Source organism: Ziziphus jujuba, chromosome 3 (assembly GCF_031755915.1).
Source record: "Ziziphus jujuba cultivar Dongzao chromosome 3, ASM3175591v1".
Classification (NCBI taxonomy): Eukaryota; Viridiplantae; Streptophyta; class Magnoliopsida; order Rosales; family Rhamnaceae; genus Ziziphus; species Ziziphus jujuba.
Window position 1 is genome coordinate 23,720,693 of NC_083381.1, and position 11,752 is coordinate 23,732,444.

The window sequence follows — 11,752 nt, forward strand, 5'->3', positions numbered from 1 at the left end:
GGAAGGAGAAGAGTGGCCCGTGGGTATTTTCCCATGTGGGGGAGAAGAAAAGAAAAAGAAAATAAATAAATAAATATATAAAATAATATTAAAATACTAATATAATATAATAAAATAAAATAAAAATAATAAAATAATGTAGTATTTAATTGTCTGAAATGTGGCATTTCCTTATCGTGACACATGGCACCCTTTATAATACTACACATGGCGTCGCTGTTCACGCACACTCATAGATCGATGAATAATAATACCTGTCTTGGAAAAACTTCACAGGTCTTTCCAACCACATGTCCAAATCGTACATGCCGCTAGTCTACGAGCTCGTATCGATGAGTACTTCACAACCATACATAAATCAAAGCTCAATTTTACAAGAATAAAAAGTCAACTCTGGCACCCTCGGACAGTACAGACCTCAACTTATTTTACTCATAACTTTCAAACCGTAACTCCATTTTTGATGTACTACTTGTCTACGGATTTGGATTGATGCGTACTTTGAAATGGTGCCTCGATCAACCTAGAATTCTTACCGAGTCAAAAAGTCAAAATTTAACCCTTCTTGGTCAACGGCAGCCAACTTGAGAAATTTCTGATGTACCTCGAGACGGGGTGTTACAAGATTTGTCTTCAGATCTTCTTGTCTCGAAGCACCAATGACAAAGGGGAATTTGTTCTGCCACCTCTTGTCACCAGAAGAAGTGTCAACCAAAAGTTTCTTTTTTATATGTGTGCTCACTTGAAAGCAGAATCTCTCGTCAGTGCTCTCTTAAGCAGAATAGAATCTTAGAAAGATTTTGGTGGTAATAGTGATGTTGTGGAGCTTAGAGAGGATAGAAAGTCCTAGCAAGTCCCTCTAGAAGTTTGGCATGAGTTGGGGCTGGTACGAGGTCAAAGTGTATGAGAAATTTTTGAATTAGCAATGGGATAGGGAAGTGAAGGCCAAGCTTGAATGGAATTTCATGAAAGCATGTAAAGCCACCGTGGATAGAGAGTGGGGACTCATTTTCCTCAGCATGGTTGATAAAAACATGTGAAAAGTGGTATATATGGCTGACCTTAAGGAGTTGTTCGGGATCCTGTATCAGAGACTGATATTTGGCTGGGTCCCTTTTAGCTTCCCCCCTTTGACGACGATGAAGGGTCAGCTTTTTCAATAGAGATATAGGATGATGAAGCCTCTTCACTTCCCATATTCTTGGAATTATGGGAATTGGAGTCGATAGAGGCTCTATAGTCCAACTTTTAATGGAATTGAGGCTTTTTAGCAGAACCCTCAGTAGGAGTTACTTTATTGGAGGGCCCAGTAAGAAACTGGGCCAGTTTTGTAGAATATTCATTGTCTAAGAAACTAGGCAGTTTTCCAGAAACTAGGCAGTTTTCTAGAAACTGGGCCAGGTTTATTGGAGGAACTTTCATCCTTGAGAGAGTTTTGGATGTTTTTGTAATCCTAATGACCTATCTTTGGAAGATTGGTGTTCATCTATTTATCTATACAAGTTGATGGGTTAGATGTGTTTGAAGACATTATTAATGACCGAAATGGTAAAGGGAAGTACTTAGCAAAAATTAAAAACTTCCCTTAGGAAAGTTAAGACTAGATTAATAACAACCTAGAAAAGCAATGCAACAAGGAATTTAAACATAAATTTGGATAAAAAGATGACATTAATCAGGGAGAATTGAAGAAGTTAAGTAATGTAAGGGACACAAAGAGCTTAAAGATAAACTTAAGTGGTGGAGGTGGAGATGAAATACCAAAGGCTGGAATTTAAGGTGTCATCATACAAAGTATGGAAGAAAGTGGCAACAGGAGCAAATCTTTGAAGTAGGACATAATTTTTTCTGGTCAGTGAAGGATGGTGAATTTTGCTGAAAATTTTGAGGGATTCTTATATTTGGTGATGAAAATGAAGAAGGTAAAATATTTGTAGAAAGGTAAGGATGTACAAGATAGAGATCTAAAAATTTGAATCAACAACTAAGATTAGAAGACCTTTGATGTGAAAGGGGTAGCATTAATTGAGGTATTTGGTAATGAGAATGAATCGCCATGTGGCAGTGATGTCAGTTGAAATGTCTTAAACATGTCGTACTAGCAATAATAAAGGATTTTTAGGGAAATTGAGGTTTATTTTCTTATTACTAATATATGCGTCCAAGTGAACTTTTCACTTGAGGGAGTGAAGGGCTAACTATGTAGGTTGGTCTTAACTCGAGGGTAAAAGTCTAAACCTTAAGTCAGATTATGTAAAGGGCAATTTCATTAAAGGCTCGTGCTTTGGCCCTAGACATAATTAGGTTGGAGGTTGAGGTAAAGCCTAACAGCGAGGATCTTGATTTGTTTGGCTAAGTCTCTATAGGCTTGGGAACAACTTAAATCAATTTATATTTTTGTCCATTTCGATCAGCTTACATAAACTAGAATCAGCTTACGATAGCCTAAAAAGAAGGGAGTGTGTTACTTATCATAATTAAAGAAAGTGTCTCAAACCTTTCTTGTGGAAAATATGTTGTTAAAGATTTGATTATAAAAAAGGAATCAAGAATTTTGAAAATAAGGTAACTTTCCTAAATTCAAAAGTTTACGATACAAGCCCATTAGGGCTTGGTAAGTTGGATTTCTTCAGGATCAAGAATCCCAAAACCTATATAAAGAGTGGAAAGCCAATAGACAAGTAAGTGTTATTATATACATTACTCTCTCTAGATTCGATATCAACTATAGAAAGAAAAAGAACTCTTTCATATGGTTTGCAACACACCCATGTTTGTATACTTGTAGTCATGTTTCAAACTATTACATAGGTGATGATGGTTTTTGGAATTGGAGTAGGGTTGGCTATATCGATAGAGAGTGACAAGTCCACCAATGGAGACAAAGTGTCCTCAATTTGGCCACCACACTCGGTATGGGGTTTTTGGTTTAGAGCTTTCTAGGAGATTACCCATCCTTGGACTACTCTCGCTTGAGCATGCTTTAACTTTGGAGTTTTTTTCAAACTCTTAAACCAACTACTATGAAAAGATCTTGTCGTTATGAGAATGACTATCATTATATTTGAACCATCCGCTGATCCACATTCAGATGATGTAGGATTGGACATTAGGTAGCTTCTTAGTGATGTGCACTCACCTACACTGGTCTTCATAAGTAGCTACTTTAAGTTTCATTTGCAAAAATCACATAAGAAGTTATCATTAGGGAGTGTGGATAGTGCAATGACAATGGAAATACAAAAGGCTTTAATAACACTTAAGATTAGCGGGGGTCATAGTGTCAAACCAACACAGAGGTAGTCTCACTCGGATGTGGAAAATTAGGAACTGCAATCCTTTTAGATTTTACTCTTTCAAACCAATGCAGCTTGTGGTTCAAAGCTATTTGTTTGCTTTTCGCTGCTTCTATTTGGGATGTAACCAGAGGTGCCAAGAGCACCAATCAAAGCTAACTATTTAATTTCTAGTATTTCATTATTCTTGTGAATTATTAGAGATAGTGTAGAATAGTGTACGTGTAGCCTTAGTTCTGTATTTGAATTGTTTCAAGTTTTACTAGGTTTCGAGTGCATTGTAATAGTTTTTTAAGGTCCAAAGATGTCATGCTCAAATGTATCATAAATGATAGGAATATAGGTTATTCATGTAATTTCATTTTATGGTAAGTGTCAAATTGGAAGCTAATGAGCAGCTCTAGTTAAGGATTTCCTGGTGATAGAGATGTCTCTAGTAATGTGTAATATGTCGACTATGAATGAACCTTATATTTGGAAAAATATGCTCACCGTGAATATATGTAGCGTATGAATGAAGATTAAAGCCTCTTTTAATTTGTACTCTTTTTTGGGTCAACAATATATATAGATTATTCAACGGGACAATTCCTTGTTGGCTATATTCTTTAAAATCTTTTAAAGATCTAGATCTTCATAATAACCAATTCATTGGTTACATTGAGGAATTTCAGTCTCATTCCTTGGAGTATCTTGATTTAAGCAATAACAAACTTCGTGGATCCATTCCAACACCAATCTTTCAATTAGTGAATCTCAATTTCCTAAATCTTTACTCAAATGCCTTGTGTGGTGATCTAGGGTTATATGACTTTTCAAAGTTAAAAAGTCTGTCTTTTTTTTTTTTAATCTCAAACAATCAATTGAGCGGAGAGATACCTTCTTCAATTTGTAATCTTGCTTCCCTTTCCATCATCGATTTCTCTAATAATTCTCTTAATGGGACCATTCAACCATGTATTGGAAATTTTAGTGTCCATTTATCAGTGTTGAATTTGGGTATGAATAAGTTGAATGGCACAATTCCTCTAACATTTGCAAAGGGAAATTCGTTGAGGTGTCTCATCCTGAATGGAAATCAACTTGGTGGAATATTGCCACAATCTTTGTTCAGATGTGAAAAGTTGGAAGTTCTAGATGTTGGAAATAACAAGATAAATGACACATTTCCCTACTAGTTGGAATCTCTTCCCATGCTTCAAGTTCTTATCTTGAGATCTAATAGTTTCCACAGTTGCATAGATAGTTCCAAAACTTCACTTCCTTTCCAAAAGTTGAGAATTATGGACCTCTCCGATAACGAGTTCAATGGTAATTTGCCAACATAATATTTTAAGAATTTAGTGGCGATGAAGGATCCAGATACAGACCAATTGGAGTACATAGGAGAATATTATTATCAAGATTCTGTGATTTTGGTCGTGAAAGGCTTCTTTACCGAATTTGTGAAAATTCAAACGATTTTCACGACCATCGATTTCTCAAAGAACAAATTTCAGGGAGAGATTCCAAGATTGATTGGGAAGCTAAAATCACTTAAAGGTCTCAACTTTTCTCATAATAACTTGATTGGTTCTATTCCGTCAAGCTTTGGAAATTTGAGTAACCTTGAATGGTTAGACCTCTCTTCAAATGAGCTTGTTGGTGAGATTCCTCAGCAATTGACATATATGATATCTCTTTCAGCTCTAAACCTATTGAGAAACAGATTGGTAGGTCCTGTTCCTTGTGGCAAACAATTTGACACATTTGATAACAATTCATACAGTGAAAACTTGGGATTATGTGGATTTCCACTATCTAAAATGTGTGGGAATAACAATGAGCCACAACAATCGCCGTCCCCGAATATACAAGAAGAAGGTGGTTGGAAGGAAATGCATGGGTTCGAGTGGAAGATCATCTTGATGGGTTATGGATGTGGAGTGGTGATTGAAATATCAATGGGATATATAGTGCTTTCTGATAAGGATTGGCTTTAGTAAATTATTGTACGCTTTTAAGACAATGTTTGCTTATGTGTTTGGAGGTGTGAGAAGAAATTTATATAGTGAGGCACGTAATTAACTATACCCTTTCGTTTGTTTTATATTTTATTTCTTTTCTATAGTGTCATTAAATTTTAGAGTTGTGCACTGGATTGGAAATAAATACCTTACCTCTTGCAAATCCAGCCAATTGAGATTGTTTTGTTGGTTTTAGAATACTAATAGTCTGAATTGTAATATCAACAATGATAATGCAAAAAGTGGGAAACAAGTTATAATATGTGGCCAAGATGAATATTTTATAATATCCTCCGTTTGCAAAAAGTTGGTTGATCTGAGCTAAATAGTTGGATTACCTTTTATGTACTTCATTTTGATTGTGGAGAAATAAGTTGGATTACTTTATATATGAAAATTCCATTCCCAGTTTTAATAGCTCTGCTCTTAGTTATTAACCTCGTAGTTAAATTATTAATCTCTGTCTCCAATAATGTTGTTTTGTTTCAATTTTCTTGATAAAAAATATATTTTTTTATTTAATAAAGGGTAAAATACATTAGCCCTTCTTCCTATTTTGTAGTTTTGTAAATCTGTCAGAATTAATATTTTCTGACATTATGTACAGAGTTCTTTTTTAATAATAGATTTTTGTTTTTCAGTGATATATGATTGTAACAACCAGATGAAGAAATAAAAGGTAGATACTAAACTGACTCTGTTTCTATTTTCATTCTCTTTTTTACTTCCAACCAAAAATGAAAAAAAAAAAAATAAAGGTAGATTTTTGTTTTTCAGTTTGTTTAAATTGAAATAAAGGTAGATTTTTGTTTTTCAGTTTGTTTAAATTGATCTTCTCATATGTTGCAGGAGCTTTTGTTCAAAGAAAATAAATGTCTAATTGTCGAGACGTTGAGGTTGGAATATAGTATTATATATTGTTGATGGAGGTTTTGATGATTATGAGATATATATATATATATATATATATTTTGTGGTTTTTATTTTCTAAAAGGATATTAGTTTTAAAGAAGTACTTAGAAGTCGGTTTTAAGTTGTAATTTTCACGAGTATGAATGTAAGTGTTCTGATTTATTTTGAAATCTCAGGATTTATTTTTGTTCTTATTTTCACTGCCAAATTACAAAATGAGCTCTTGATATGTCTGACTAAAAGATATATATGGCGTTTGTTATAGCAGGATCTAAAATAGTGATCTTCAATCTGCTGATAATAAAATTTACGCTTCAGCTGTTAATGGCTTGAATATTGTGGACTTCATGTCTAGTATGTATTGTGTTTTTGACACTTGGGCTTGAATATTGTCAATTTCTACCAAACTTTGAGTAAGCTTTTGACTCATAGTCTATACATGTGAAGGCGTAAGGGCAAATTGGTGGAAATCAATAAAACGTGTAACATCCCACATCGGTTGGAGAGGGGCACGAAGCGGTCTTTATAAGGCTGTGGATACCTCTCCCTTCAGGACGCGTTTTGTGAGCAAAACCTTGAGGCTAGGGGGGAGAGAGGGTGTGAACCCTGGGCCAAAGAGGACAATATCCTGATGCGGGTGGTCTGGGCTGTTACAGTGGTATCAGAGCCAGGACCCGGATCGGTGTGCCAGCGAGGACGCTGGGCCCCAAGGGGGGAGGATTGTAACATCCCACATCGGTTGGAGAGGGGCATGAAGCGGTCTTTATAAGGCTGTGGATACCTCTCCCTTCAAGACGCGTTTTGTGAGCAAAACCTTGAGGCCAGGGGGGAGAGAGGGTGTGAACCCTGGGCCAAAGAGGACAATATCCTGATGCGGGTGGTCTGGGCTGTTACAAAACGTGGTTCTCATTTAATTGCTAAAGCAAGGGCCTAAATTGTGGAAGTTAATAAAACGTGGTTCTCATTTAATTGCTAAAAGCAAGGGCCTAAATTGTTGAAGTCAATAAAACGTGGTTCTCGATTAATTGCTAAAGGTTTTTTATGCACCAGTCCATAGATGTCATGAAATCACAACCAGTTGTTAACATTTAACGCTAAGTCATTTTTATTTAGGTATTTATCACTATTAGTTTTTTTTTTTTTTTTTTTTTGTTGCTGAAAATATCACTATTAGTTACTATTATCAATGAGATGCATGTTTATATATTAATAATAACTTTTTTTCTTTTATTTTTACTGGAAATGTCAACTAGTAGTTTTATCATTTAAATTAGTTTTGACTTTTTAAGACTATAAAACAAATTTACTTACACAAACCTGCTCCTTATTGATTCTCAACATTGGATAACTTTTAACACATAATGGGAGACAACGTTTTTCTATCATACTTGGTTTCTTTATTGACCAAAAAAAAAAAAAAAAAGGCTATGAGCGCTATTAGTCTCCAAACCATGTCGGGTTTTAGCAGCTGATTTTCAAATATTATTTTTGGTGTTTTATTTCCCAACTTACCTAAATATATCACCGTTAATCTATAGTATCATTTCCATTTGAAATGCACTGTGAAACTCACGTTTGTAGCCTCATTTCCATTTGAAATGCACCGTGAAACTCACGTGCAACACCGTGATGCACAGTTCCAAAGGTAAAAGTCGTTGTTTCACACTTACACTCTCTCTATCCTCTCTCTTCTCTCGCATAGCGCTGGTTTTTTCTTTGTTTTGCTAAATTCGTATAACACGGTTTTGCTGTTGAAAATGAATGAAAATCATATTTGACTGGACCAGGCGTTAATATTCATGCTACTTGGACCAACTAGTTATGATAGAGAGAGTGCTGAATGAGATATGATGACCACTTTGAGTACAAAATATAAACAACCAAAACCAGCCGATGACAGAGGAGTCCACTGGTAAACCATCCATCAACGCCAGTTACCTTCTGCTGCTCCAAGTCCTGCAAATCCAATCTCTGTGCTTCTAAAATCAGAAATATAAAAATATATATTTAATTGCATATCTATATATATATTAAACATACAAAATAGGAGGTAATTTACTTCTTTTGCTCTGTTTGTTTTTTTTTTTTTTTTTGCACGACTCGGTTTTTTTCAGCTCACTCTTTTTCTCCTTGCCTTCGAAGAAATGATTGGGGTTTTTAAGTCCTTCATTGTCATGACCTGTTCAAAATTCCTCACTGAAACCTAGATAAGTCCTGGTCCAAGGAAAACACCACCGAATCTACCAACGAAAAATTTGGCAGCATCTCCCCTAAGAGTATGACTTACCACAAAATTCCCTGTACAGAAAATTGTAACACCCCGTCCCAAATCACACTGGAATCTGTGCACATTGACCGAGGTTGACCATTGACCGAGTGGGTCAAAAGTTGACTTTTTGTCCCAGTTGGAATTTCTAGTTGACCAGGGTACCGTGGCGAAGTGCATGATGCCCCGAGTTCGTAGACTAGTAGCACGTCGAAAACGGAGCTATGGTTTGAAAGTTATGGGCAAAACAAGTCGAGGTGCAAACAGTCCAAAAGGTGCTGGGAGTTGACTTTTTGTTGTTGTGGAATTTTGTTTTGACTCTTGTACGGTTGTAAAGTACTCGTCGATACGAGTTCATAGACTAGCGGCACGCTTAAATTGGACATCTGGTTAAAAAGTTATGGATATTCGAAGTTCGGTGGATACCGTAATATTTTATTATAGTTGGCTTAAGTGCACAGTAACGCCATGTGTCGCCATCTAATTGGTCCACTGGATGAACAGTGTCACCCACGGTGGCTTTTATTTGGCAAAAATGCTGGGGAGGAGAGAGAAAAAGAGAGAGCAGAGAGAGAGAGAGAGAGAAAGCCGATCGACCGCCAGAATTGTCCAATTTTCTGGCCATTTTCAGGCCACACGCACCAGCCACCCCTCACCACCTCCTCAATTCCGGCCTACCCACCAAATTTCATGGCCACCGAACCTCCGATGCGATGGGATCAGAGCGTTTTCCGGTGAGGCGCCAAAAATCTTCAAACCCCGATTTCTCCGCTGTCCGGCCTCCGCTTGCCTCACCGCCAGTCCCGTTGGAATCCTCTCCCCTTGATCTACAAAACCACCAAAAATCTCAGCCAACGGCCACTGCACACGCCGCCGCCGGCGACGGTTGCCGGTGAACACGGCGGCTCGTCGGAAGGCACTGTTCCGGCGAGTACCCAGTTGCACTGCCGGTCCCTGTCCACTGACTTCGACCTCCTGAATCCAAATCCAGCATCCTTTTCTGCCAATTCGCGATGGTTTGGAAGAATTGAGGAGTCGAATCTCGAAAGCTTTCCTGCGAGATTCCAGCCAGCTCGGGTCCGATCTCCGGAAAGTAAGACCTAATCCGTGATCCTCATCACTCAAGCTTCGATTCGGTATATAACTCGTAACTTTTAGTTGTCGTTTGTGTTCGCTCCCCGGGTACCCATTTGGGAGTTACCCGATTAAAATATTAATATATTTGGTTGGTGTACTGTGGATGTTTTAAGTGCGCGTACGAGTAGTGGAGTTGATCCTGCGGAGGATATTAGTTGATATACGCGCTTAAGGTGAGTGACCCACCTTTAAAAATATTTTGGGGCAATTAATTATATTTAATTGGTGTTTATTTGATATTTGAATTATGCTCATGTGGTGCAATTTAATTATTATTTTATTGTGATTAATTTTAATTATTATGCATGAGCAAGGTATTTTCGGTATTAAATCGTATGTGATTTTAAATATTATTGTTGGGCATAATTGGTTTAAATATTTTATGAAAATATTTTTTAAACAGGTGGTTTAATTTTTATAATTATGCCCATGGTATTTTAATTGTTGAACCTCGTATTACGAGAAAAATTATTATTTTATTGGTTATCGATGTTTTCGTACTGGGTTGTTAAATGAAAATATGTGGGATGGTAAATGTGAAAATTGGTATATTTCCCACGGTAATTTTGGAATGAATGGTACGGTTGATTTAATAATTATTTTAGACGCATTCATACAGTATTGGTGTTCTGGTGTATGTATATGATTAGCGCGCAAGTATTATGTCTCCCGTGAGTTGCCATTGGACCGTGGGCAGGCAAGTTTGATATTGGCTACTGATATTGTTCAGTAGCTAGGGTCACTCACTGAGATGATTAGCATCTCACGTTTTTAAATTCTGTTCCCTTAGGTGCAAAGGGTGGTAGACGTTCTTCCGGGGTGAACCAATTCTCCGCCGCTATCGTGTTTCGAGAAGTACTTTTGTACTCGTTCATTTCAGTTGTATTATTTCTTCCATCTTGTTGTATTTTCTATTGATTAGCACTTCATGAAGCTCTGTATACTATTTGGACACTTATGTTTTATTTATGCACTGGGCTACTGTTATTGTTGTGAAGTGCTGTAAATTTGTGGAATCAAATTGTAGTTTTGCGGGAGGAATAAAGGGATGAATATAGAAGTGTGTTTTCAGTGCAGGTAATTTTTGGTAAGTCCTACCCTTAGGAGAGCTGCTGCCAGATTTTCCGTTTGAAGGTTCGGTGGTACTTCCCTGGGATCAGGGCTTGTCTAGGGTTCTGGGGAGGAATTCTGGACGAGTCCTGACAAAATACACTTCTATATATACCATCTTATTCCTCCCACCTTACTATAATATATTACCACAAATTTCAGCACTTCGATAATTAATAGGAACCAGTGCATAATTAATAAATAATTGTCCAAATAGTATATAGAGCATTATCAAATACAATTGAGTATGAAATTTAATACAATAAAAGATAAAAAGAAATAATACAAGATAGAAAGGAAAGGAAAAACCTCTTGGACTTTTGGCAACAAACCAAGACATCAAGCCATGCTCTTGGTGATTAGGCTTGTAATCTCTTCAAGATAATGAGAATCATCATCTCCTTACTTGCCCATGGACATAGATCACCGTAATCAAACCATGTAAAAACATTTGTGTGTTTTTCTCTCTCTTTCCTCTTATATTTATGTGCTTGTCTCTTTCTCTCTCTAGATTTTTCATATGGGTTTGTTCTGAGATCTTCTATTTCATCTATATTTGCTTGTTTGTGGACTTTTGTGGGTTGTGTGCTGCTTATGGATGTATATATTGCTTGCTATACACAGGTTGAATCTCTACAAATTGGTATCAGAGCTTAGGTTGGTGAAAATCGAGGGATTGGAGTTTGGAGATTTGGGGCTTTTATGTAGCTTGTTGTTGTTAGCTTCTTGTAGTGGAATTGGAGGTTCCCTTGGTTGAAGCTAGGTTGATTATAGTGTTCCTAAGCAAATTTGACCATGTCTACCAAGTTTGAGGTGGAGAAATTCACAGGCTCAAATGATTTTGGCCTTTGGAAGATGAAAATGAAGGCGGTGTTAGTCAAGGAAGGGTTAGATGTGGCTTTAGAAGGTGAGGAACATTTACCGGAAACAATGGATGTTAGATAGAAGAGGGAATTATTGAAAAAGGCATATAGTTCAATAATTCTTGGTCTTGGAGACAAAATGTTGAGAGAGGTGTCGAAAGA

General features: G+C 36.8%; 1 protein-coding gene across 1 annotated transcript; it reads left to right on the forward strand.

The window, feature by feature from the left end:
- Nucleotides 1-4,645: 4,645 nt before the first annotated feature.
- On the forward strand, nucleotides 4,646-5,278 carry LOC107423384 (receptor-like protein 33). Its single transcript, XM_016032929.2, has one exon. It carries the CDS (start codon nucleotides 4,646-4,648, stop codon nucleotides 5,276-5,278), a length of 633 nt encoding a protein of 210 aa, XP_015888415.2.
- Nucleotides 5,279-11,752: the final 6,474 nt, after the last annotated feature.

Bases quoted from the DNA above. Each gene is read 5' to 3' on its own strand.
- LOC107423384 (XM_016032929.2), top strand. From the start codon at position 4,646: ATGAAGGATCCAGATACAGACCAATTGGAGTACATAGGAGAATATTAT.